General features: G+C 38.8%; 1 protein-coding gene across 1 annotated transcript in view; it reads left to right on the forward strand.

The window, feature by feature from the left end:
• Positions 1 to 27,887, forward strand: part of LOC132395615 (tyrosine-protein phosphatase non-receptor type 3-like) — a 171,479-nt gene that overhangs the window by 37,684 nt on the left and 105,908 nt on the right. The window contains exons 3-9 of the mRNA XM_059972479.1: positions 6,991 to 7,098; positions 7,195 to 7,237; positions 9,268 to 9,337; positions 10,962 to 11,006; positions 12,829 to 12,881; positions 13,383 to 13,503; positions 15,391 to 15,478. Of these exons, the coding sequence (XP_059828462.1) occupies positions 6,991 to 7,098; positions 7,195 to 7,237; positions 9,268 to 9,337; positions 10,962 to 11,006; positions 12,829 to 12,881; positions 13,383 to 13,503; positions 15,391 to 15,478 (528 nt within the window). The remainder of the gene's footprint in view (positions 1 to 6,990; positions 7,099 to 7,194; positions 7,238 to 9,267; positions 9,338 to 10,961; positions 11,007 to 12,828; positions 12,882 to 13,382; positions 13,504 to 15,390; positions 15,479 to 27,887) is intronic.

Consider the following 27,887-nt stretch of genomic DNA (forward strand, 5'->3'; position numbering starts at 1 on the left):
AGGTTTGTTTAGTTAGTCATTTGATTACAAATTTAATTCGTTCGGCCCAACATTGTGGGCCCAAAAGCCTGTTCCTGTACTATACTATTCTATGTTCTATCTACTTTGGTCAATTGCCATCTTACCTATTTGCCCAGGTCCAAGTGCAAAGAACAACCCAATATTTGGACAATTTAAATGCTGGGCCAGATTGATTGAAAAGACAGCATGTTGGGACAAGAGGCCAGTTCTGTTCGCTGCTCTGCGATGTTTGCTCATCTCTGCACTAAACTGAGGCGGTCACTGTGGCCTACTCTGGCTGCTCCAGACTCCGCGTCTGTTTGCTGCTCTGTGATATTTACTTGGCTCTGTGCAGAACTGAGCCTGAGGCTGTGGCCTACTCCGAGCTCTGGGCTTTGTGCCTATGGACTCACTTTTGCTCAGAATGCTGTTTGTTTACTTTTGTTGTTTGCAGTTTTATTTCTGCATATTGGGTGTTTGACTTTTTTTTAATGGGTATTTTTGGGTCTCTTTGTTTCATGGCTACCTGTAAGGAGACAAATCTCAAGGTTGTATAATGTATTCATACTTTGTAATAAATGTACTTTGAACCTTTTTCCATTACAAATAATGTGATGGCACATACTCACGGTAATCTACTTTATTGAATAATTACAAATGTAAACAAAGGATATTATTAATATTAAAGTGAATAAGAATCAATCAGAAAACACTCCATTGGTCTAGTCATGAAAACAATTAAAGTTTACAGTTTTCCCCAAGACGTTAATTCTTTGGGCTTGGAACCTGAGCTAAATGTTGTCTGCTGCTTCAGTGATACTGTTGACATCTGAGAAAGGGTAATTGTTGATGGGCAAGTATTCAGTCCAATTCACAACTCCTCCAAAAGAGGCATTTGATGCTTTCATGAATATATGTTGCTGGCATTCAGACATGACAAGTAACAACTGCTCTCTCATTGGAGAGAAAGATTCTTGTCTCCTTAATTACATTTATCAATTGTTTATGGCTTAACTTTGCCTACTGTACCATAATTACATCCAGTATTTCCTTTTCAGCATTTGCTGTCCTTAAAACACTCTATTTTCCCAGTACCTATTCCACATGTGGTTTTCTTTCACACAATAATTCTTCATTTCTCACTTCTCTAAGCTTCTGGAATTTGTTTGTTCTAAAATTTGTTAATGACTATCTGAACAATTACCTGGAAAACTTAGCCTACACACGCTTCATCCGGGAAAAAGAAACAAACCCCCCTCAGATTTTAGAATCAAATCCAAGACCAAACTTTTCTGCAAATGTAGAGGTCTTCAAGTTAAAAATTCAATGAAAGAATTTAAAGTTAATTCAGAAGTCTCTGTTTCACAACAATTAAAATTACATTAAAACATTCATTGTGATTTGATTTCTTGATTATCTACCCTGTTAAGAATATGATTTTTTTCTTAATTTTAGTTCACATTCAGAAATTAGACATTTTTGGGAAGGCTGGCATTTATTAGTATTCCTCTTGAAGAGGTGGCAGTGTGTTGTGTCCTTAAACCACTGAAAACCTACCCATTACATTTTCTCATGGTGCAGACAGCAGCCACTAGGTATCATGGATAGAAACAATGTATGTTCAGGGTGGTTGTTGAGGTGCCAAGCAAGTAATCTGGATCTCCTAGTTGGAGAGAAGCTGCTTCAGAGTTGTTGCTTCTGTCCTCATCCATTCAACGCGTTCCTGACTTGTAGCTCGAAGTATCATACAGAATATGAGGATACTTGCATGAGGATATCCAGCCTCTCACCAGTTGCAGAATCTATAACTGTGATATTTATAAAATTGATGATATAGTGGGCAACTTGAAGAAAGTTGTCCAAGCTTACAATAGATCAAATAGGAAAGAGGGCAAGGTAATGGCTGATGGAATTTAATTTGGACAAGTGCAAAGTGATGCATTTTGGGACATTAAATGGACAGGATATATATTGAGAATGCCAGGACTCTGGGTGTGCTATTGAACAGCAAGACCTTACGATAGGTGTATATATTTCCTTGAAAATGACAAGTGGACAGATTGGTGAAGGTTTCTGGTATATTTGCTTTCATTGGTCAGTGCATTGAGTATTGAATTTTCCGTAGTACAAGATGGAGGCTAAAGGTGCTTCTGAGTTGTTTGGAATCATTTATTTTGATTGTAGAACTTGTTCTTGAGAAGTTAGAGCCAAAGGTATAACAAGCTCATTGAGAAGCTTCGATAATACGAACTGAAGAATGTTCAGGGAGGCTGTTACCTATGGCAACATTGTTAACATTCAGGAATTATGTGATCGTGTGACCAGCTACGTAGAGAAGTGTACTGAGGATATTACCATCACAAAATACCTCTGGGTGAGGGCATATCAGAAACCAGGGGTTATTGCAGAGGTTGTAACAGGCTGACAGGTCATGATGCTACTTTTAGATCAGGAGATGTGACAGCTCTCAGGAAAGCAAGAACTGTGCTTTCTCACTCCATTAAGAAGTTGAAATGGGAGCATTCTCGGAGAATTTACAACCACTTCTGCGATATCAGAGACACGAGGCGCATGTGGCAGGAAATTCAGCGGATTACAGACTGTGACCAGGATGCTTCATTCCCTGAGAGGCTGAATGTCTTCTATTCCCAGTTTGATGTGCAGAACAAAGTGCTGGCACTGAAGGCACCTCTCCACCCAGGGAGCAGACACTCTGTCTGGCTAAAACTGAGGTAAGGAAGACCCTGGCCAGAGTCAACCCACACAAAGCTGCAGAGCGTGATAATATACCAGGTCAGGTTCTGAAAGACTGCGGACTGTTAGGCTGAAAAGCTAACAGAATTGTTGATGGATATATTCTACATTTCTGTTACACTCCATTGCCCCCTTTGTTTTCAAGGCGGCAACCACTATTCCAGTGCCAAAGACACCAGTAACCTGCCTAACTGACTACCATCCGGTGGCATTAACATCAATCATTATGAAGTGCTTTGAGCAGTTGGTCATGGAGTACGCTGGACCCTTTCCAGTTTGCTTATCGCTCAAATCAATCCACTGATGGTGCAACAGCCTTTGCCCTCCACTCTGTCCTGTCCCACCTGGAAAATGGGGTCTCAAATGCCAGAATTCTGTTTATAGACTTCATTTCGCCATTCAACGCCATAATAGCTCAGAAACTGTTCTCGCTGGGTCTCAACATCTCCCTGTGCAATTGGACACAGTACTTCTTAACAGTAAGGCTACTGTAAGTCCGTGTGCGTAGTAACATCTCTCATCCCATTCTACTGGCACTCCCCAGAGCTTTGTGCTCAGCCTGCTGCTGTTCACTCTGCTGTCACATTACTATGTCGCAGGATCCAGCTCGAACCATATGCGGATGACACAATAGTCAAGAACTGTGACAAGATGGGAGTATAGAGTGAAGTGGAGCAGCCGGTGGATTGGTGTGAGAACAACAACTTAAGCCTGAACATAGGGAATATAAAGGAAATCATTGTGGACAGGAAGGTGCAGACAAACCATCCCCCTCTGTGAATACATGTCTCCTCCATAGAGAGGGTTAAGTATACCAAGTTGCTGGGGATGCCTCCACTTCCTAAGAAGATTGAGGCAAGCAAGACTCTCACTTCCCTTCTCAACTGTGTTTTACGGGAGCATCATTAAGAGCATCCTGACAAGTTGAATCTTAGTTTAGTATGGGAGCAGCAGAGCATTAGACTGGAAGTCCTTACAAAGGACTGTGAGAACAGCTGAGAGGATCATCGAGGTTTCCCTGCCATCCCATTGGGAACATTTATCAGGAGCGCTTTATATGCAGGGCTGTTAGTATTATTAAGAATGCCACCCATCCATTCACTACAAAGCAGAAAAATAAGAACAGTCAGGATAAGAAACACTTGCTTCCCCCAGGCCATTAGGCTTCTGAACTTCCGGTCACATCATATTTGAAGTGTCTTTGGTTAATCTGTTCCGTACCTTACACTATTTAATATTAATGCACTTTAGTTTGTTATTTATGTGTGATTCATCTGTAGATATTATTCTTGCCTTCATTGTGTGTTATGTGTACTACAGTGGTTCTACACCCTGGTTTAAAGCAACTGTCTGTTTTCTGTGTATATTATATGATTGTATACATACCATAAATTCCAGTGTATAAGCCGAGAATTTGGCCCTAAATTTTGGTCCTAAAATTAGGGGGTCGGCTTATACAGAAGGTGCCAACTTTGGAAAAACGAATACACAGAAGACAGGTTGTAATTATTGGCTGTTTTTGAGTCAAATTCATTCCACTGTTGATGCATGAATTCTTTAAATAGTTTGTTTAAACTCACACCTAGTGGCTGCAGCACGGACGTCAAACGTCTGGGGATGATTGCAATGTTCGTATTTTCAGCTTTCATTGCTGCTTTTGTCTCACCTGGCAAGTAGCTTCGAACATGTCCCAGACAAGTAGGGACTTTTCCTTCCTGACACCTTCGGGACATTGACACCTCTTTAACCCACTTCAAGCAACCGGCTTCGTCCATCCAGCAGAGTTCTTGAACATAAACAACACCCCGCGGGAATTTTCTGAGCAACATTTGTTTTTTTTTGTCTCAACACAAGATCACATCTATTCATAAATCGGGTGCACCAACTTCGCATAGCTTTGAAATTTTCGCTGACCATGGTGTTTCTCATCCCATTTCAAAGCTTGAACTCGAATCATTTCTGTGGTAACAATGTATCCAGACAATCGCTGGTAATTCATGCAGTCTAAAACTTTTTCTTCGAGTTCTGGCCACTGGCATGTTTTCCCGCAGTTTGCACATTTCGTCTTTGGCATTTCTGTCAGCGTGTCCTCTGCCTTTCTCCACTCTCTCACTTGTTTCTCATTTACACTAAATTTCATAGCAGCTGCAGAATTATTTGTTTCTTTAGCAAAATCAACAACCTTCAGCTTGAAGCCAGCATCATATTGCATTCATTTTAATCTTTTGTACATTGTGGTCGCAAACTCAATACTGAGTACACGTACTGATCCCGCTACCCCGTGTTATGTTTTAACGAGATTATAATGGGCGCTAAATGGTTTCACGAGGGTTACATTTCAGAGGATTCTTTTCCTTTGGGAAACCTAATCCAAAATTTCCCTCCCTGATTTATTAATTAAGAATTTGTTTATAATGCTCTACAATGTGTAGGCCTATTTTCTTAGCAGGTAATGGTACACAAAATTTCCAGGTTCTGGATCCGGCAAAGCTGAGTACTGGCATGTGAGATCTTGTGATCTTTTCCGGTTATATCTAAAGCCTCTTCAAAAGGGGTTGGCTTGTACAAAGGTAACATGAAAAAGTCACTTTTTTAACCATGAAAATGGGGGATCAGCTTATACTCCAGGTCGGCGTGTACACCAGAATTTACAGTACCTAATCTTCAGTGAATATCCCTTCTGGACTTATGATGGCAGGAGAGTTATTGATGAATCACCTGATGATGGGAAACTCTTGCAGTGCTGCCTTAACCTCTGACAACCAAAACTGTCATCTTTTGTGCAAGGTGCTATCCCCATGTTTGAGGTTTGAGTTTTACAAAATGCCTTAATGTGGTACTCTGTTACATGCTGCTGTGATATTAAGAGCAGTCAGTCTCAGCTCACTTCTAGGATTCATGTTCCTTGATCCACATCTAGGTAAATTCTTCAGAGGGTGGTCTTGCAAAACCCATTTTAGGGATCAGTAAGCAGATTTTTAAAGTCAGTGATGATGATGGTAGCTGACAGTAGTAGCTTCCATTGCTTTGCTGAATGATTAAGAGTAGAAGGACAATAATTAGTTGCATTGAATTTGTCATGATTTGATTGGACCATGATGCACCTGGACAGTTTTCTACATTAATACTAGAAATTCTGCATTTGCTGGAAACCCAGAGAAACAGACACAAAATGCTGGGGGAGGGGGAGCAGATCAGGTAGCATTTATGGAGCAGAATAAACAGTTGACATTTCAGGCCAAGACCTTTCATCAGGACAGAAAGAAAGGGGTAAGAAACCAGAATAAAAAGGTGGTGGAGGGGAAGCTGTGCAAGCTGGCAGGTGATGGGTGAAGTTTGATGAGGGGGTGGGAAGGGGTTTGGGGAGAAGTTGGGAGGTGATGTGTGGCTGAAGGAGGAAACTGATGGAGAGGAGAGTGGAACATGGGAGGAAGTTGAGGAGGACAGGCACAAGAGGGAGGTGGTAGTTGAGAAGAAATGAGGGGAGTCAGAATGAGGAATGGAAAGAGAGAGAAGGCAGAGTATGGAGAAATTACCAGAAGTTAGAGAAATCAGTGTTTTTACTTGGTTGGGCAATGTCAGTATTATAACCTTATTGGGATAACTTGGCTAGAGGAGCAGCTATTTCTGGAGTGCACATCTTCACTGTTACAGCTGGATAACATTTGATCCTGTATCATATCTTGGATGTTGTTTCATTCTGCAGCTTTTTACTGTATCCAGTGCTCTCAGCATTTTTATCTTGTGGAGTGAGTGCTGTTGACTGTCTTCTGTAGGGATCTTTAAGGATGCCAAGGCGGATATCTGTTTGACACCTCTGGCTGCAAACAGTTATAAACACTTAAGCCTTTTCTTTAGCTATCATCTTCAGGGTCCAACCAGTGAGTGAACAGCTTCTTCCCACTAGCTCTATCAGCATTCATGACTAAAGAGCCTTTGTTTAATCTATTGAATGAGATTATTTAGCTTGTCTATTGAATGCTTTTTTTTGCTACTTAGCAAGTGATCCTATATTATCGTGTCTAAGGCTAGGGTTAGGGTTAGAGATCTCATCATCTTTTTTCAGGCTTGGTACTACTGCTTGCTCACTTCTGCATTCCTCTTTGAGCCAGGTTCAGCTATTGAGGGAAGAATGGACAGAAACATTTCAGAAGGAATTATGGGAAACTTCTGCCCGGATTATACAATCGTGATTATGCTTTCACTGCAAAATAGCAGCTTTGTTTTGTTTTGCAGAAACAAGACACTGGTCAAGTTCTATTGAATATGGCCTATAAACACCTGGAATTGATTGAAAAGGAATATTTTGGTTTACAGTTTATAGATGATTCAATAGAATGCCCTGTGAGTATATTTATTGCTAAAATATGATTTTTATTATGCATGCATTTTGGTTCTTGTTTGGAAAAACTAACAAGGATTCACTAATTTCATGCACAGAGGTGGCTTGAGCCAAGCAAACCTATCCGGAAACAGCTTAAAGGTGAGTAGATTAACTTGTAGTGGCTTTTGTTAATATCACAAACCAACCTGATTTATTTCACTTAGCTAAACAAGATCGGTAGTTACCTTAAAGTAAAATATGAAGAATGCAGATAATGTTGAATATAGAATTGTTATAACTTTACTAGGAATATGTAACTCTAGCCAATAATATTTTTATAAGAAAAATTGGTATTTCCCTCCCCCCCCACTTCCATTATTTTATGTTTACAGGGAGAACATGCAAACTCCACAGAGGCATCTGTGTTTGTTTTTTGAACACGGGTCCCTGCTTGAGCTAGTCGTTCTATTAACAGCATCATTGTGCCACCCATAAATACTTGACTTAGCTTTTGCAGTTATAGAAACACAGAAAAACTATAGCATAATACAGGTCCTTCGGCCCACAATGCTGTGCTGAACATATATATTGATGTTGATTTGCTGCTAAGTGTCATTACAGGATCATAAACATTTATGGAAAGAAAGGCCATTCAGCCCATGCTGGCCCACTTTTGATCAAAAGCCTTCAATTTATGATGCACTTGGGTGCTTTATAAATGTGGTGAGGTCTTTGTAAATCTCCATTGTCCTGTCTTTTGTACTATCAATACCTTAGAGTTTAGTGGTGAGATCCATGTACCCTACTCGGACTGTGATTTGCACTTGCCAAAGATGTTTGCATGTCAGGCAGCAGACTCTTGAAATAGGTACTTTATTCTGAGCTATCATGGGGAAGAAATTACTGGGTAGTCAGAACAAATAAGTCAAGGACGTTCTGAAAGAAAAGTGACAACCTTCATCTCTCCTAGGCCCTGCCCCTTCCATCATAATAACAGAAATCATGTGATTAATATTGAGAAAATTGAGTCCATACACATAGACATGTTAGTAAATGGTAGAAGGAATAGACCACTATACAAGACACTCACCTGCCTATCCACTTGGCAACTCCTGCAGCATCTATGGAAGATTCTGCAGTTGCAACATTAGCCACTTTAGAACCCACAAAACTGGACTAGAAGCAAGCTGTCCTCAGTCCTGAAACTGTCGAGGAATGTGATGATTTTCTGTAAGTCATGCACTGCCCAGAGTAAAACTATTTAAATTTTGCTTTAGAGTAAAGGATTTTATTTTAATTGTGCATACTAATTGCACTAACCATTGAAACAGTGAATAAATTGTTGAATGTTTAAATGATTCAAGTTTGTAAACTTTGGAGGCATTTGACTTCTCTTCCTCCTGTACTGAACTCCCATATAGACCACATAACATCACACTGTTTAAGAAGCCATCTATAACTCCTACACTTTATAACTCCTGCATATCATCCTTGTAATCTTGGTCAGAGTATTATACAAGTGTAGAAGTTTTTTGTCACATTACACCTTTAGGCACATGATGGTGTGGGCTTTTATCTAATCACTTTGTCCTTCATTTAACTTCAGCAGAAATCCCTGAAGTGGATTACAGAAATAGTGGAGTCAAATGTCAGTGATGGATTGGTAGAGTAAACTGGCTATGGCTAATTGAAAATGAACCTACTGTTCTCTCTAGCACAAGAAATTGCTCCACCTTATGGTTCTTGTATTAGATTCACTTTTAAAAATAATGTTAAAATATTGAATAATTTGGTAGTTAGTTGCTGTGAACGCCAGGATCTAGATTGAATTCTACATGCTGGCAATGCAAAATCCTTCTGGGATAATGGTCTCAGAATGCTATTAAGTCACTTTCAAGTTTGTGGTAGGTACCATACCATTAGAGATGCACAAAATCACATGCATTGAATGGTGTAATTTAAAAGGATGAAAAAGTTATTAAAATGGTTTTATATAATTAAGATATTTCTGACAAAGCACAAGTGGTGATGAGCAAGCTTCAGTGTTTATTTGGCTATGCTAAGCAGAGTGGTCGATTTGGATGCTAGCTAGTTGGATTACGAAAACTTAATTTTCTAGGACTAACAATTCTATATAAACAGGATATTTACAAAACAATAAATGTTTCTTCCAATTTAAAATATTACAGGTGACGCACTTAATTTTCGAGTGAGATTTTTTGTAACTGACCCAAATTTTCTACAACAAGAACAAACAAGGTAGGCAATGTGCCTGTAAGTACAACTTGTAAAATAATATTTCAATATAATGCACATACTGTGCTTCTATAAATGGTTTAGCAGGTATTGGTGTTTTTACAAACAATTCAATTAACTACTAAACCAGAGACTAAATATGTGGTAAGTTCCATGCTGTTTAAAAACCTTCAAATCATAAAAATATCATTTTTTGATACTTGGATCCAACAGTTTCCATGATGTAATCACTTCCAAGGTTAAACAACAGGCTTAACTGAAAGAATTCTGGATTGCATATTTGTCCAAAAATTCAGCTGTTTTCAGGTAGTTCTGGAACATTACCAAGTTGAAAATGGTGATTGAGTGACTTATTGGGAAGATGTTTGATATGTTTTCAGTTAGTCTTGCTATAGAAGATTTTTTCCAAATGCTGTGCCTTCATGTACTCATATAGGTTTCAATCACTTTCTTTCAAGAGGCATAACGTCGTCAGATCTCTCATTGATTATCAGTTGCTATTGAGAGACATCACATGGCATAAAAATGAGTAATCAAATTAGCTGAAGTAAAACATTATTTAATTTTTAAAAATGTTTTTATGTAGCTGACACAAGAGACTATAGATGCTAGAATCTGAAGCAAAAATAAGCTGCTGGAAGAACAAATGGGTTAGGCAGCATCTTTGCAGTGAAATGGACAAGTGATATTTTGTGTCGAGATCTTTCATCTGAACCAGACAGAGGAGCTCAATCCTAAAAATCAACAGTCTCATTTCCCTTTATGAATGCTGCCTGATTTTATCCACTTCTTCCATTAGCTTGATTTTAGTTTCTGAAATTGCTCTTTCCTTTTTAGAAACATGCAATATAAATTGTTGCTTGTCATTGTTCAGAATTTTGAAATTTAGCTTCACTTTTTGTTATTTATCAGATTTCCCCTTTGATCCCTGGAAGTTCCCTCCATTGACTTTTCAGACACTTTCCGTTTTTGATTTGAATCTGATCACATTCTATGGGCGGCACATTGCTCTAACTCTAAAATCATGTTTTCAGCTAAGTGCTGAGAACTGTCTCATATGAAGTACTCTGATTGCATTTTAACTCAGAATCCTGGACTATATTTTCATTTGGTAATATTGGGGAAAATCTTTCTGGAATCTAAATAGCTAATTGTTACAAGGAACAGTGTTGTCCATATACAAATGTTGGGGAGAAATAGCCCATCATTTTTGTTATTTCTTCTGAGGGAAAGGATATTAAAATTGATGGAGGGGTATGGAGAGTTATGGTCTAAGTGCAGGTTGATGGGTCTAAGCAGAATAACAATTTGTCACAAAGGGCCAATATCTGTGCTGTGTGCTCTTTGACTCCATTACTTAATACTTGTTTGAAATAATATTGTGTTAGTGCCAGCAACTAGAGTTGAGCTAGAGATTTTTCAAACAAAATACAAAGAATTTGTGCATACGAAATGCTTTAAATGTTTTTGTCTAGCATATCATCATCCCAGGTAAAATGTTTTCAAAGTAGAATGTATTAGTTATTAAACTACACATTCTACAAATGCCTTCTGTAGTTGTATCTTCTCTATTTACATTAGTTGTGACTTCTCTATTTACATTGATTTTTTTCTGGTTATTTTTTAGGCATCTGTATTTTTTACAACTGAGGAAAGAATTTATTGAAGGAAGGTAATTATTTCCTTCTAGTTGCTTAACATTCTTAAAACCATGTCTTTGGGCAGGCCAACATACTGAATCTGTTGATTCTTCCTGCATATGATTATCTTTCATTATTCGTATATCTACTGTATGTAAAGAAATTATCAACTTGTACTTTTCTGACCCAGAAACTAGATTCATTTGCACAAGGGTTTAACAAAGATTCATTTAACTACTCACTTTGCTTAATGGTATTTCAACCAGGCTTTATTTGTGCATACGTCACTGAATTACTTCTGGAATATTAAGGAGTTTGAGAAAAGATTTGATTCTTTACTTCTCCAAATTTAAAGTGGAAGTTACTGTTTTGGAGTGGAACTACTTCTTCAGTCACATGCTCTGAATGTGTAGTACAGGAGAAAATGCATTTGTCATCTGCTTCTGAAAGTGTTAATGGAACCAGATTATATAAGCAGAATTTATAATGCAGCCAGTAAGGTGTTGCTGTTTTGTTTTACCAATGTTTGATTGCCTCAAATAAAATATTCTTCCTCAGTTGAGAAACTTTAATTTACATTTCCTTGTGTTCATAATCATTCTTTAATACAATCAGCATTTTTCAAGTTTGCTAATGTTTCATTCATCCCTTCTTTAAAAAAGTCTGATTACTTAAGTGTTTAAAAGGAATCTATGATCATGTGCACAACACTTCTCCTTCGACGTATTGGAAATTGGTAAGCTCAAAATCAATCAGAACAAACATGTATTTCACTGCCAAAACACATTGGAGTCAAAGTCAAAGAAGTGAATGTAATAATATAAATGTGCATATGTGCAGAAAGGTTGAGGAGAAAATTTGTTATTGCCCTGCTCATTCTTCGTCTGTGATACAGCATTCTAGATGTGTTCCATCTGTGTATTTTATACTTCCTCTTGCTCCATCATCCACTCAATTCTTCGAGCAATTATTGTCAAATTGTTTATCTATAACTGTCTCCAAAAGTAATCAAACTACTGTTTGCAAATCTTCCTTTATTTTGAAATCCTGAATATCCATTTCATCATATTTTAATATTTTTTCTGTGGGGTGGGGGTAATAACTGTGTTAAAGATGCTACCAAGTTGCAATCTGTTGGTTCCATTCAGGCCATGTTAAGTCTTTTCTGCCACTTAAGAGAATAGCTGCAATAGACTTTCCCTTTCCATGTGGTCCATTCTGGCAGCATTTTATTTTGATTCTGTGCCCCATTTCTTGTTTGCAGTGCAAAGAATGCCTTAATGTCTGCGATTTTAGCATTTCCTTTTTCCAAATCATTTTTCCACCCAAATATTGGTGGCAATGGTTTGATTTGGGTGAATTGCCTGTTTATTCCAAAAGTAAGTTTAAGTAAGTTTTGAGTCTTGGAGCTTTACCAGATATCAAAGTTGTGTAATGTTGAGACTGTTAATGAGCAAACGCTTGGCCTGTGCCTCAGGGCTTTTTCTTTTCAGCTCAGTTACCCTGCAGCTTGTTTGAATTACCGAATGCTACAGTAATTGATTGACATTTACTTAAATAAAAAGAAATAGTTTTCTTAAGTTTTTTTGATTGACATCTATACCATTTAACAATCTTCTGTGCAAAATCTTGAAACTGTCATTTGTTTCACTAGCAGTGCTAATAAATATTAAAGGTGTGTGTTCAAGTTCTAGTTTGTAAGATTGCATTATTAATCTTAAGCTTAAAAATATTTTTTTTTTTTGACCTGTTTAGGAGATTGTTTTTTTTTTTGTAAATGGATATAACACAGTGCATATTAATCATGGAATATTTATGTCTGATAATATAACATCTAAGTTTGCCTGTTTCCAGGTTGCCTTGTCCACACAGTAAAGCAATCTTACTTGCTTCCTATGCAGTCCAATGTAAGTAGTGAAACTTTTAACACTTTCTCAATCTGTTTTTAGTGGATTTTCTTGGGGGGAAAACTGATTAATTTAAATACCGTGCGCATTTACAAATGATGTATCAATTTAGTGTCCAGGATCTTTCTTGAACTTGAAGTTTCAAATTCATAAATTTGTAAACTTAAATATGATAGTGCAACCACTAAAAATAACAATGCTGAAAATAAATCCAGCTGCTATTCTGCAGTCTTAAAGGGGTTGTACTCCAGTACACTTGGTATCATTAAAATGTTTAATTCAGAAGAAGCAGTTGCAAGGAATAACAAACCAACTCAAATTATTGCAAAAATATTACTGTAAAAAATTAAAGCTGATATATAGGCCTAGCTTTAGAGCATATATATTGATAATAATTGCTTAAAAATGCATATGTCCAAAAAGGTTATTTTCCCTAAAATGTAAGCAAGACAGTGGAATGTTAATTGTTAACTTGTATTAACTGTAACTTAAACTTTGCAGCTGAACTTGGCGAGTACAATCCTTCTGAGCATCATCCTGGGTACATTGAAAGTTTTCACTTTATACCTGATCAAAACCAAGACTTTCAAACCAAAGTGATGTCTTTGCACAAACAACACAGGTAGAATTGAATGTGTTTAAAATTAAAGATCATTTGATTGTTATAAACAAACTATTAAGTTTGTTTACTTGTAATGCTTATGTATTTTTAGCAGATGAGTTTTTAAAAAAAATTAATTTAAAAGAAGTAAAGAGTCACTCCTGAACATCTGCTTGTAATAATAACACACACTCAAAATGCTGGAGGAACTCAGCAGGCCAAGCACCATCTATGGAAAAAAAATGTACAGTTGGGCCAACACGTTGACTGCCTGGCCTGCTGAACTCCTACTGATTTTTTTTAAAAAATAATTACGCTGGCAATAAGCATCTGTAGGCACGCATACACTCTAGTTGCTCATACACCGCCGTGATTAGTTTCACAACACCTTTGTCATGTATAATATATTAAATTAAAAAAGGAATGTGGGACAGTACACATGTCATCATCAGAAGATCTGACTAGTTGAAGATGCATGAGGAAGTTAAATATATCATTTCTGAATGTTGCTGCAATATGGCAATATATTGAATCAAGCTGATGAGCTCCTTTGTTTTCTTTATATAATGCATGCTTAAGCTAATGTTTGTCATAGATTTTTAAATCATTTGCAGTACATTGAAAGTGACTGAGTATTTTAAGCATACATCACCATTAAACAAAAAAATGAATAATAATCTGACTGCATCTCATTTAATTGCTATGGGAATATTGTAATCACTGATATAGGAATTGTATATGTACTCTATATATACAATATATAATGTATATATACAATGCTGTATATGTATTGTATATGTATATAATTGTATATGGCCCCTTTATTTTAGTTACAATTGTACATCTAGTTAATGGACGTGTCTAATTGGCCAATCATGTGGCACCAACTCAATACGAATGCAGACATGGACAAGGGGTTGATTTATTGTTGTTCAGATCAAACATCAGAATGGGAGAGAAATATGATGTAATGACTTTGACATGGAATGATTATTGGTGCCTGAAGAGGTGGTTTAAGTATCTCAGAAACTGCTGATCTCCTAGGATTTTCACACACAACCATCTCTGGAGTTTACAGAGAGTAGTGCGAAAAACAAAAAAAAACCCAGTGAGCTGCAGTTCTGTGGCCGAATGCCATGAAATGAAAGAGATTAGAGGAGAATGGCCAGACTGGTTTAAGCCAACAAGAAGGTGATGGTAACAGAAATAACCACACATTACAACACTGGTGTGCAAAAAAGCATCTCTGAATGCACAGCACGTTGTACCTTGAAGTGTATAGATTCAATAACAGCAGAGGACCATACCAGGTTTCCACTTCAGTGGCCATTTTATTAGATACACTCCTGTACCTAACTACATTTACACTCAGTGGCCAATTTATTATCTATTTTAAACCACCAGGGATAGTTAGAAACTATTTAGTGACATTTTTTAGTATCTGAAATATTAAAAAATATTGTCAAACTCAAAAGTTGAATGGGGTAGGGGGATGAACAAAAATATAACATCTGCAGGGTTGCCGGCCCAAGTATTTCATACAATTGCAACTTATTCACGATGTAATAGCATTGTATTGCTATTTTGCTTTGCATCTGAGGTATCCCATATTGGTTTTGAACTGAATTTAACATCATCACTTAATATCTATAGCAGATATAACCAGATTAAATTCTGTCCAGTAGTGAATAAGATGCAACTTGATAAAATGAGGGAGATCTTTCTTTGCTGTTGCTAGCAACTAACTACATTTGAATCCCAAATGAGAATATTTGGTAACATAGCATTTTGTATGTAAACCTTTGAAGTGAACTTGATAGTGTGCAATTAATTTCTGCTTTGATAATTTTGAGATACAGTGCAACATTTTTCTCCTTGGCAAAATTGTATTTATTCATTATTTTATAGAGACCTTAAACAATCTGAAGCAGAACTTGGATATTTAACTAAAGCAAAAGCCCTTGAATTTTATGGTGTGGAGTTACATAATGCAAAGGTAAGCCTATAAGTACAAATGGTCTTTATTGTGTTTCTTATTCCATTTGGAATTGTTTTCATCTGGTAAAGATGTTTAATCATTGAAAGCTTCTATTGTTCCTGTAGCTAAAGTTATATTTAAGCTAAATTAGAATGCATTGGTTTTTGCTTCTTCCCAGAGAACTGTCAACTTACTGTCAACATTTCTATCTTCATCACATTGAAGAATCTGACTCTGCCAATTCAACAGTTTTAATGAAACCTCTGATACAGTCAAATAGACTTTTTGAAAAAGGTTACCTCTTTTTAGTCAATGCTCAGTTAAATTTTCTTTGCTGCATTAAAACTGTAGTCTTAAAGATAAAGGCAGGTTTGTTGATAAATAATGTAGCACAACTTTAGACTGAAATGTACCTGATGAAAAAGGTACAGAAAATCAACTGATACGTCTGTTGAAGCAGAGAAATGTGGTCCAGAGATTGGCGTGAGAGAAGTGGGTTTTGATTTATGGGACAGTGATATCAGTAGAAGGGAAGAAGAAAAATTGTTTCTTTTAAAAGGGATGGAACCTAAACTATGCTAGACCTAGAGTTCAGCAAATTAAATAACTAAACAAGCGGATGAGTTTGTAAATAATAGAGGTACAAAATGCTGAAGGTGAGGCTCTTCTGCCTTTTCTTTGGCAAGGATGATGTGCCTCAAACATTACTCCTCCTCTTGTTGAAACACCCATGGTCTTTTCATTTCTCATTGCTGATATGACATTAACCATCTTGATTCCCTCTCTAACCTCATCCTCTCCGAATGCACTGCTCTCCATGCACTCTGAACCAGTCCCAAATTCACCATCAAGCACATGCTGTTGTAGTCTGGTGAATTTGCCTCTACCTTGTAGAGGTCAGAAGGCGGCCCTCAGATATATCCCCTTGCCTATCCCTAGACCAGAGCTCCACCAGCAATCATTAGGCTATGATTTCCCATCCCATCAGAGACTTTGTTACTTCTGAATCAGAATTAGATTTAATATTACTGGCGTACGTCTTGAAATTTAGTTATTTTACTGCAGCAGGTCAAAGAAATACATGATAAACATGAGGGGAAAAAACTTGAGTTACATCGTATATATATGTCTTTTAAATAGTTAACAGAAGTAGTGCAAAGTAACAAATAAAGACGTAGTAAGGTAGGGTTCATAGGTTCAATGTCCATTTAGAAATCATATGGCAGAAGGGAAGAAGTTGTTTCTGAATCGCTGAGTGGCTTCTATACCTCCTTCCCAACAGTAACAGTGTGAAGAGGGTATGTCCTGGGTAGTGGGGATCCTTAATGATGGACACCGCCTTCCTAAGGCACCGTTCCTTGAAGATATCTTAGATATCCCATGACAGAGCTGACTAATTTTAAAAGTTTCTACAACTTATTTTGATATTGTGCTGTAACCCCCCCCCCCCATAACAGACAGTGATGTAGCCAGTCAGAATGATCTCCACAATACGTTTGTCGAAGCTTTAGAGTGTTTTAGTTGACAAACCAAATCTCAAACTTCTAATGAAATATATGTTGCATGTTGCATTCAGGTTAGATCCTCAGAGATCTTGACACCCCAAGAATTCTTGACCCCAAGAATTTGAAATTGCTCACCCTCTCCACTTCTGATCCCTCTATGAGGATTAGTTTGTGTTCTTTCATCTTACCCTTTCTGAAGATCACAATCAGCTCTTTGGTCTTGCTGATGCTGAGTGCAAGGTTGTTGCTGTGATGCCACTCAACTAAGTAGTATATCTCGCCCCTGTACGTCCTTTTCTCACCGTCTGAAATTCTGCCAACAATAGTTGTATCAGAAGCAGATTTATAGATGCTGTTTGAGCTATGCCTAGCCACACAGTCATGGGAGGGAGACTAGAGCAGTGGGCTAAGCACACATCCCTGTGGAGCACCAGTGTTAATTCTCAGCAATGGTGGGAGTGTTATTTCCAATCCACACAGATTGTGGTCTTCTGGTAGGAAGTTGAGGATCTCGTTGGAGAGGGAGGTACAGGGACCTAGGTTCTGTAGCTTTTTCATCAGTGCTGTAGAAGTAATGGTGTTAAACGCTGCGCTATAGTCAATACACAGCATCCTGGCATAGGTATTTGCATTTTGTGGGGATCTTTCTTTCACTACCTCCAAGCTGTTATTTTCTTATATACAGACTGCTGGTCTCTATCTCCTATCCGAGATTTACAAACAAAACTGCCCTTGTTGGCCCTTTGTTTGTGTTGACTCCATCAAAGGTATAGCCATGGGCACTTGTATCGGCCCTAGCTTGTTCTTGCCTCTAACCCCCTGCTCAACTCGTTTTACACCTATGACTGTGTGGCTAAATACAGCTCCAATGCCATATACAAGTTTGCTGATGACACCACTGTTCTGGGCTACATCAAAGGTGGTGACGAATCAGCATACAAGAGGGAGATTGAAAATTTGGCTGAGTGGTGCAATAACAACCTGTCACTCAATCTCAATAAGACCAAGGAACTGTGTAGACTTCAGCAGTGGGAAGCCAGAGGGCCATGACCCAGTAATCATTGGAGGATTAAAGGTGGAGAGAGTCAGTAACTTTAAATTCATGGGTATCACTATCTCAGAAAGCCTGTCCCAGCCCTTTCATATAAATATAATTGCGAAGAAAGCACAACAGTACCTCTACTTCCTCAGGAATCTGTGGAGGTTCAGCATGTCATCAAAAACCTTGGCAAACATCTATAGATGTGTGGTGGAAAGCATGCTGACTGGCTGCATTACAGCCTTGTGTGGGGGCAACAATGCCTTTGGGTGGAAAATCTTACAAAAGGGAGTAAAGTCGGTTCAGAACATCACAGATAAAACCCACCAAACCATTGAGCACATCTACGTGAAACGTTGCCGTAGAAAAGCAGCATCCATTATCAAAGATCCTCACCAACCAGGCCATGCTCTTTTCTCACAGCTTCCATCAAGTAGAAGGTACACGTGCCTCAGGACTCACATTACCCGGTACAAGAACAGTTATTACCCTTCAACCGTCAGCCTCTTGAACAACAGGGGATAACTACACTCATTTAAGGACTCTTATCTTGCTATTTCATGCTAGTTATTTATTGCTGTTTATTTATTATCTGAATTTTGCACTATTTGTTTCCAGTTTACAGTTCCTGATATTTACATTTACTCTTCTGTGGATTTGCTATGAATGCCTGCAGAAAAAAGTATCTCAGTATCTCAGTTATGTAGTGTCATGTGTATACTCTGATAATAAATTTTACTTTTGAACTTCTTTTTAGGAACAGCTTATTTTTTGGCACCCTCCACTTTCTCCAAAATGAAAGTGTAGCCTTGAACATTTGTATGGGCTCCAGCCATGCCTGCCTTTTTATTGGCCATGTGGAACAATCCATGTTCCAAACCATTCTCTAACTCTTTCTTAGCTATAAACGATGACTGCATTGATATTGTTTCCTGTACCTGTAACCCCTTCCCCCCCACCCCTGGTTAAGATTTTTATTGCAATTCTGTAGGTATTTCATTTTAGTGGTTCTGTAAAAACTGTCTGTTCTGCTTTTAGCATGTTTGGGTTTGAGCTAAAGATAAGGAGCTGTGTGTTGTTCAACTTAGGAGTGTTGCGTCAGCTAATCAGGATGGTGGAATTGGGAGAAGGTTCTAAAGAACACCGGGTGGAGAGGGTTTTATAGCTGGTACTGGTGTGAGTCGAGGTCTTTTTGGCAGGGGCTGGGAGAAGACAGGAGGGAAGTTGGCTGAGGATGCCATCCCTGTTGCACAAGATGCTTTGTGCAGCTGAATGGCTTCAAGGAGAAAGGACCAGTCCTCTCATGTTTGTTCGAGATGGATTTCGAGCGACACTTGGAAGCTAGTGTGTACTATCATGCAGACCACGCGTCCAGCTTTTGAGTGAAAGACAACTTCAAAATGAGCTCCAACTTGTGTGCATGTCACTCTCGTGATCAGGTGTGGGCAAGCATGCTCGACCAGGGTCACCAGTTGGAAAAAACACAGATGGTAAACCACAACCATACATTAGTGCAAGGGGTTTTACTTAGTGCCAGATGGGGGGAGAAAAAGCAAAAGCTGCTCAGAAGTTGTGAAGAAAAAAAGTATTTACAAATAGGCAAATGAAAACCATCCTGTAAAAAAGAATTATAAACATGCAGAGGATTTTTCCAGGACATGCTTTGCTGTTAACTTTTCAATATTATTTACCAACCAACAAATCCAACCTCCTCACCTCTCAACAAAGCCAAACTGAGGATTTATATCTGCCTGCGTAGGGTGTAGTGCGCCTCCTCCTGCAAACTCAAGCATTATTTTAGGATGCCCCAAGCTGTCCCTTGGGTCTTTTGGGGCCATTCTGCTGTATACAAACCGTGTGAGTGGAAATAAATGAAACTATTTGGAATGCCTGTGTCTAGAATCCTTATTTTTATGAATTATAAACCTATAGAGCATATTAACTGAAGGGATTGTTTTGATAAGCCACACTAGCAATTGTTTTACTGTTGCAGTGTGTAAATGGTGAACTCCCAAGAACTGCAGAATGGGAGGGCAAAGTGTGTGAACTACTGGGGAATCTAGACCAGGGGCAGAATGAAGAGGAGTGACTAACCAGGTAAAGGGGCAAGGTTAGCAGGAGAATTAGCACTGTTCTATCACAGTGCACATTTGGAATAGTTAACTGTAATTGGCCCTTATATATTTTTTTCTTTTTCCTATGTTACGAAACCCCGTAACTGGGTCACTTACCAGCAAAGATAGAGAGGTCCGTTGAAGTCTGATGTTACTATTTTTAAAAGTATTTATTGATAAAGGGGCACAAAAATAAGATTAATGCAAACATACAGATAATATACGTCGTCAATACTAAATCTAAAAGCGCAGGTATAATAAGAACCAAGAAGAAATAGCTCTTTCATTGTCTAGGGGATAATGTATTGTCCGATGGAAATACAAACGTCACTTTTAGTTCATTCAAGCTGCAGCGTTTTGGGTTTAAGAGAGAGACGGTTTAAACTTGCCCAGTCTTTAGGGTGCCAATCCGTTGAGTTGGGGAGTTGGTTTCCCCATTGTTAGCTAAAAGCCGTTTTCCGTGTTACACGCCACCAGTCCCAGGCAACAGAACTGAACGCACGTGGCCTCCTTCAAATGGCCTCCCGTTGTCACGGGAGTGCTAGTGTTTCTTCTGGTGCGTCTGAAGGGGTTGTTCCCCAGACCCTCTTTTATCCTTACTCACAGGGTCTCAGATGTCAATCAGGTTGGGACGATGCAATCCCTCAACCAGCCCACTCTGGTCATCCCCTGAGGGGCTTCAATGAATAGTAAAGTACTCAATACACAACTTGGTCTTCCGGAGACAATGGCCATGTCCTGTAGCTTTACATCGCCGGGGATGTGAGGCATTTTGCACATCTCTCTCTCATTTCCTGGGCCCCCTTGACCCAACCCGACAGTGATCTTGCGATTCTCACAAAGGAGGGGGCTACGGACGTAACACCTACTAATTGTTCGATAAAGCTGACATTTGTAAATATACTTTCTTTATAATTCTATGTAATGTATGATCTGTTATTTCTTGCTGACAGCTAATTGCCTTGGGGGCAGGATATACACAGTATTCGCTCAGACCAGGGTTCGGAGGGTAGAGATATTCTAACTTCCTGGTTTTGGTGGGACCTAAGTCATACCAGCTCTAGATGTACGGAGTTTGAGAAAAGTGGTCTTCTCACCACTGAGTCCAGTAGCTGTTAGTGAGGGGCTAACAGTTACATCTCTAGAGATGTCTGGTAAAAAGGGGTTTCACACCTATCAACTTCCACTCTGCCCTCAAATTCCCATAGTCTATCTCCAATATCTTTTCTGCTTTCTTGATCGCAGGAGACACATTACCCACTGATATCTACTACAGATCCACTGGCTCTCACAGCTACTTGACTGCACCTCTTCTCACCCCATCACTTGAAGAATGCCATCCTTTTCTCAGTTCCTAAGTCCATTTTAGGAAATGGGCTTTCCCCAAATCCAATTGATAGAGCTTTGACCCACATTCCTCCCTCACGACCATTCAGAGTCCAACCAGCTCTTCCGAATGAGACAGTCATTTGCGTGCAAATCTTCCAGCTTTATTTATTGTATCCGGTGCTCCAGTTATGGCTTTATCTGCATTAGTAAGACCAAATGCAAACTGCGTGACCGCTTTGTTGAGCACCTGCATTCTATCTGCCATGGCCATTGGATGCTCGACATTTTAATTCTGCTCTTCATTCCCAAATTGACATGTCAACCAGCTCTGTTGATAAGGTGAAGCTAAGTACAAATTAGAGGAACAGGACCTCATATTCTGTCTAGGTGGTCAGCCAGCTGATGACCTGGACATGGAATTCTCCAACTTCCACTAAACTGCTCTCCCCCATCCCTCTTCTCCCACTTTGTTATCTACCCATTCTTCCGACATTTACCCCAGCCCATCACCCTCTTTCTTTCCAATTTATCCCCTCTGTTTGCCCATCTCCACTTGTTCCTCTCCCCCACCATTCCCATTTGTCTCTCCCAACTCCTGCCCTTGATACCTTACACCACTTCCCTCTCCTAACAGATTCCATCATCATCACCCCTTTTTTTGCTTCCATTTGTCCTCTTCCACCATCTGGTGCTGTCTTCACTCTTCCCTCTTCCATCTACCTGTCACCCCTCCTCACCTAGATCCACTTATCATCTGCTGGGTCTTGCTCTATTTTATGCTGGTCATCTTCCCTCTTTCTGAGTCCATTTAAAGGGTCTCAACCTGAAAGATTGATTGTCCATTCCCCTCTGTGGATACTGCCTAATCTGCTGAATTCCTCCAGTTTCTTTTTGTGTGTATGTAATTTGGGGAAGCTCATGGGAGAGAAATCCACCATAGGCAATGTGGGCCAAACATTCTGTTTCTTTGCTGCATAACTCTATGACTATAATTTCATGAATTCAAATTAGCATTAATAATGAGTGTACTAAATTGTCTTTCAAATTAGTATACAGGTTCCTCCCGCTATTCGAAGGTGGAGCGTTCCTGTGAAATGGTTCATAAGCTGGAATGTCATAAAGTGAAGAAGCAGTTACAATTTATTTATATCGGAAAAATTTGTGAGCATTCGCAGACCCAAAAAATAACCTACAAATCATGCCAAATAACACATGAAACCTAAAATAACAGTAACGTATAGTAAAAGCAGGAATGATCTGATAAATACACAGCCTATATAAAGTAGGAATACTTTTCTGCAATTATTGCAGCCCTGTCCACTGCAGTGAAAATCTCATGCAAGCGCTCTCGGCAGAAAGACTTAGCAGAAGCGCTCTTTGCAGCACTCGTGGCAAAAACATTCGGCGCAGGTGCTCTTGGCAGAAACACGCCGCAAGCTCTCTCGGCAGAAGTAGTCTTTCCAGTAACCTTTAAGCTATGAAGATGCCAATTCATACCAAATAACACAAAAATGAAGTATATGAAGTAGAAATAATGTACATCCAGTGTAGTTTCACTTACCGAAATCGGGAAGACAGTGAGCACACTGATGATGGTGTGTTAGGCTGAGTTGTCGGAGGTTCGGGTGGTGGGAGACTGGGGTGTCATCTCATTGTCGTCTGTTTCCATCAGGGTAGGCAGGTCACAGACATACTTCTATGTCTGCCTGCCTGTTTTGTTGCCTGGCTGTGGCTGATGTGGAAGGCTTGAAAAATGACAGTATGTTTGACTGCTCAGCCTCACGCATTTTTCTATCATACAGTTCTTTGTAACCACTCAAACCATCCTGCAAATATGCCCTAAACCTACGTACCCTTTCAAAATTAAAGTTATCCTTTTCTGCAATCATTGCAGCATTATCAGTCGCAGTGAAAATCTCATGCAATTGCTTCACATTCAGTTCCTGGACGACTTCATTTTCTGGCCATTTGCTACTGCTTTTGGCTTCAATTGTTATCCTTTCCTCTTCATCAGCTCTTCATCTGTCAGTTCTTGGTCATTGGATGCCAAAACCTCTTCAACATCACCTTCAATAACTTCCACTAACCCTTAGCCAAACTCACTATATCCTTACTTCGTTCACCACGATTGAAACGCTTTATTATGAATAGTTTTATGCTGTGTAACATCCTTACGCGCTCTTTTAGGCTTTTCCAATACCTTAGAACTCACCTTGCTAATGGATGTACAAAATAAATTGACATAAAGCGCAGATGCTTACAGGCACGTGTTTAAGCAATGCAGTTCCAGGGGAGGAGCTTGGCTGCTCAGAGCATGCACCGCCTTTTTTCACGCGCTATCTTTTTTGCCTGCTGCCTTTTTTTGTGACAGCAAGGTGTCGTAAAGCGAATGTTTGAATAACGGGGCACACCTGTATCGAAGAATTTATGAAGGAACAGGCTATTTTAGATTAAGTATTATACTATAGAATAGATTAGAAGATAATGTTCAAAGTAAATGTATGGTCACCACATCCATCCCAGAGATTCAGTTTTTTGTGCTCGTACTGTATAAATCCATAATAGAATAATAACCATAATAGAAAGACCACATCAACTTAGATGCACAACCAGTGTGCTAAAAACATCAAACTGTGCAAAAAGAAATAAATAATAAACAAACAAGCAAGCAAGCAATATGTATCGAGAGCATGAGATGAAGAGTCTTTGAAAGTGAGTCCAGAGGTTGTGGGAACTTTTTTGTGATGAGGTGACTGAAGTTTTCCCCTTTGGTTCAAGAAAGGGCCAGTGGTTAAAAGTTAATAACTGTTCCTGTCTTGAGGTCCTTTGTGGAAGGGTAGCAAGAGCATAATAGATTTCTTCATTAGGGTGGAAGGGTTATTAGTTTGATCTGAAATTAGCGTACTAAAGTTAGAGAAAGGGAAACCATAAAGATATGAGGAATGAGTGGGCTATGATATTGTAGAAAGGCATGAAGTTGAAGGCTAATATTAAAAGACTGACTGCAGGTATTGTGACAGGTACACATACATTTCTTGTGAAAAACAATACAAAAATGATTGCACCACATTAGATGCAAAGGGAAAGTATATGAAATTGACAGAAAATTGTATCAATCTAAAGGATTGGGAACAGTTTAGAAGTGCTTTTTAAACAAGTTTAAGAAATAAGCTAAGGGAATAAAAATAACACGTGAAAGTAAATATGCAAGGTGCGTAAAAAGCAGACTACAATTATTTTACAAGTATATTTCTGCAAAGGGACTAGATCAGTGAATACAAATTTAGATCCCTTTTAGTTAAAACTGGCAGAATAATTTTGTTTCATCTCCACAGAAGAGGGCATGCAATGCTTCCAGAAATTGTAATAAGCCAAGAGTCTACTGGAAAGGAGAAATTAAAGGAAAACAATATCACTGGAAGTAAATAGCATTTGAAAACTACTAAATGCCCAGGACTTGTGCATCCCAGAGTATTGAGTAATAGCTGTCAGAATAGTGAGATTATTAATTACCATCTTCTAAACTGAAATGATTTTGATGCTTGGAGTTTGGCAAATATAATCCTGCCATTTATAAGAAGAGGGTAAAGGAAACAATTAGTCTTGTATCTTTATTAGGAAAATACTAAAGTCTGCTGTAAAGCATATGATGACACTAAATTACAGTAAGTATCCACAAGATAGTCAACATGGACCTAGAAAAGGGAAAATTATCTTTGAATTTACTGAGTATTTTGAAGAATGTAACTGAAGATTGATTGAGACCCAGTGCTGATGCTATACATAGATTTGAAAAAGGCCTTGAATCTTGCACACTAACTTCCTTTGTTAAACTTTAAACTGCACGGAATAGCAGTAATATACTGCTATGAATTGAAAATTGGTTGACAAAGAAACAATAAAAATAATTTCCTTGGGGTGACAGGTGGTGACTATTAAGGTGATGCAGGGATTAGTGCATTGGTCTCAGTTAATCACATTGCAGTATCAGTGACTGAATACACACCATTTGGTGGAATGTGTAAGTTCAGTTAAAGTTACAAAAAAAAACAACATGGCAGATATACTTTAGAAAATAGAGTATTACAACTCCTTACAGGCCCTTTGAACCACAGTGCACTGAAATTTTAACCTACTCTAAAGCAATATAACCTTCCCTCCTACATAGCCTTGCATATTTTGATCATCCATGTGCTGATTTAAGAGTTTCTTAAATGTCTTTAATGTAACTGCTTTACTACCATCCCGTGCAGGACTTTCCATGCACCCACCACTTCATGTTTTTAAAAAAAGTATCTCTAACATCCCTTCTCTATTTTCCTTCAATTACCTTGAAATTATATCCCTTGTGTTAACTATTTCTGCCCTGGGAAACGTCTTTAGCTATCCACTCGAATTATGTCTCTTATTATCTTGTGCACCTCTATTAAATCACTTCCCATCCTCCTTTACACCAAAAAGAAAAGCCCTGGCTCGCTCAACATATTCTCATAAGACATGTTGCCTAATCCAGGCAGCATCTTGGTAAATCTTCTCTACACCCTTTCTAAAGCTTCCACATCCTTCCTATTATGAGGTGACCAGAACGGAGCACAATGTTCCCAGTAAGATCTAACCAGGGTTTTGTAGAGCTGCAATCTTGCCTCACAGCTCTTGAACTCCATCTTTTAACTAATGAAGGCCAACTCATCGTATGCCCTCTTAACAACCCTATCAACTTGCGTGACAACTTTGAGGGATCTATGGTTATAGACCTCAGGATTCCTCTAGACCTCCACACTGCTAAGAATCTTGCCTTTAACCATGCATTCTACCTTCAAATTTGACCTCCCAAAGTGAATAATTTCATACTTTTCTGGATTGAATTCCATCTGCCATTTCTCAGCCCAGCTCTGCATCTTGTTAATGTCCTATTGTAACTAATAAGAACCTTGTACACTATCTACAGCTTCAACAGTCTGTCATCGTTTGCAAACCTACTAACTCACTCTTCCACTTCGTCGTCTGTCATTTTTAAAAATGACAGAGCTGAGGTCCCATAACAGTTCCTGCAGAACATCACTGGTCACTGACCTTCGGCTAAATATGCTCCATCTACAACCACCCTCTGCCTTCTATGACCAATCCATGGTGGATAACTGTTTGTCAGGTTGGAGACCGGTGACTCGTGGTGTGCCTCAGGGATCTGTTCTGGGTCCAATGTTGTTTGTCATATACATTAATGATCTGGATGATGAGGTGGTAAATTGGATTAGTAAGTATGCAGATGATACTAAGATAGGTGGCATTGTGGATAATGAAGTAGGTTTTCAAAGCTTGCAGAGAGATTTAGGCCAGTTAGAAGAGTGGGCTGAAAGATGACAGATGGAGTTTAATGCTGGTAAGTGTGAGGTGCTACATTTTGTAGGACTAATCAAAATAGGACGTACATGGTAAATGGTAGGGCATTGAGGAATGCAGTAGAACAGAGTGATCTAGGAATAATGGTGCATAGTTCCCTGAAGGTGGAATCTCATGTGGATAGGGTGGTGAAGAAAGCTTTAGGTATGCTGGCCTTTATAAATCAGAGCATTGGGTATAGGAGTTGGGATGTGATGTTAAAATTGTACAAGGCATTGGTGAGGCCAAATTTGGAGTATTGTGTACAGTTCTGGTCACCGAATTATAGGAAAGATGTCAACAAACGAGAGGGTACAGAGGAGATTTGCTGGAATGTTACCTGGGTTTCAGCACCTAGGTTGCAGAGAAAAGTTGAACAAGTTATGTCTTTATTCTTTGGAGTGTCGAAGATTGAGTGGGGTCTTGATAGAGGTATTTAAAATTATGAAGGGGATAGATAGAGTTGTCATGGATAGGTTTTTTCCATTGAGAGTAGGGGAGATTCAAACAAGAGGACATGAGTTGAGAGTTAAGGGTCAAAAGTTTAGGCGTAACACAAGGGGAAACTTCTTGACTCAGAGAGTGGTAGCTGTGTGGAACGAGCTTCCAGTAGAAATAGTAGAGGCAACTTTGATTTTGTCATTTAAAAAAAAATTGTATAGGTATATGGACAGGAAAGGAATTGGAAGGTTATGGGCTGAGTGCACGTAAGTGGGACTAGGTGAGAGTAAGCATTCGGCACAGACTAGAAGGGCTGAGATGGCCTGTTTCCGGGCTGTCATTGTTATATGGTTATAATGTAGCAAGTTTCAAGTTCTGCAAAAATGTTTTCATCTATGTGGATAGGCAGAAAAGTGTCTTATATCAATAGAGGAGATTCAGAAGTATTGATACACAAAAGTGCTCTGGTGTCCTCATACCAAATGCTGACAGCAAGCATTTTAGGGGCAGCAAGTAGATAACAAGGCAGATAGTTAGTTTGTCTTCAAACTAGAGATGTGAACATAGATATCAGGATGTTGTTCTACAATTACGTGGATCTTTAATGAAACTGCATTGGG

The sequence above is a fragment of the Hypanus sabinus genome, chromosome 6, assembly GCF_030144855.1.
Source record: "Hypanus sabinus isolate sHypSab1 chromosome 6, sHypSab1.hap1, whole genome shotgun sequence".
Taxonomy (NCBI): Eukaryota; Metazoa; Chordata; class Chondrichthyes; order Myliobatiformes; family Dasyatidae; genus Hypanus; species Hypanus sabinus.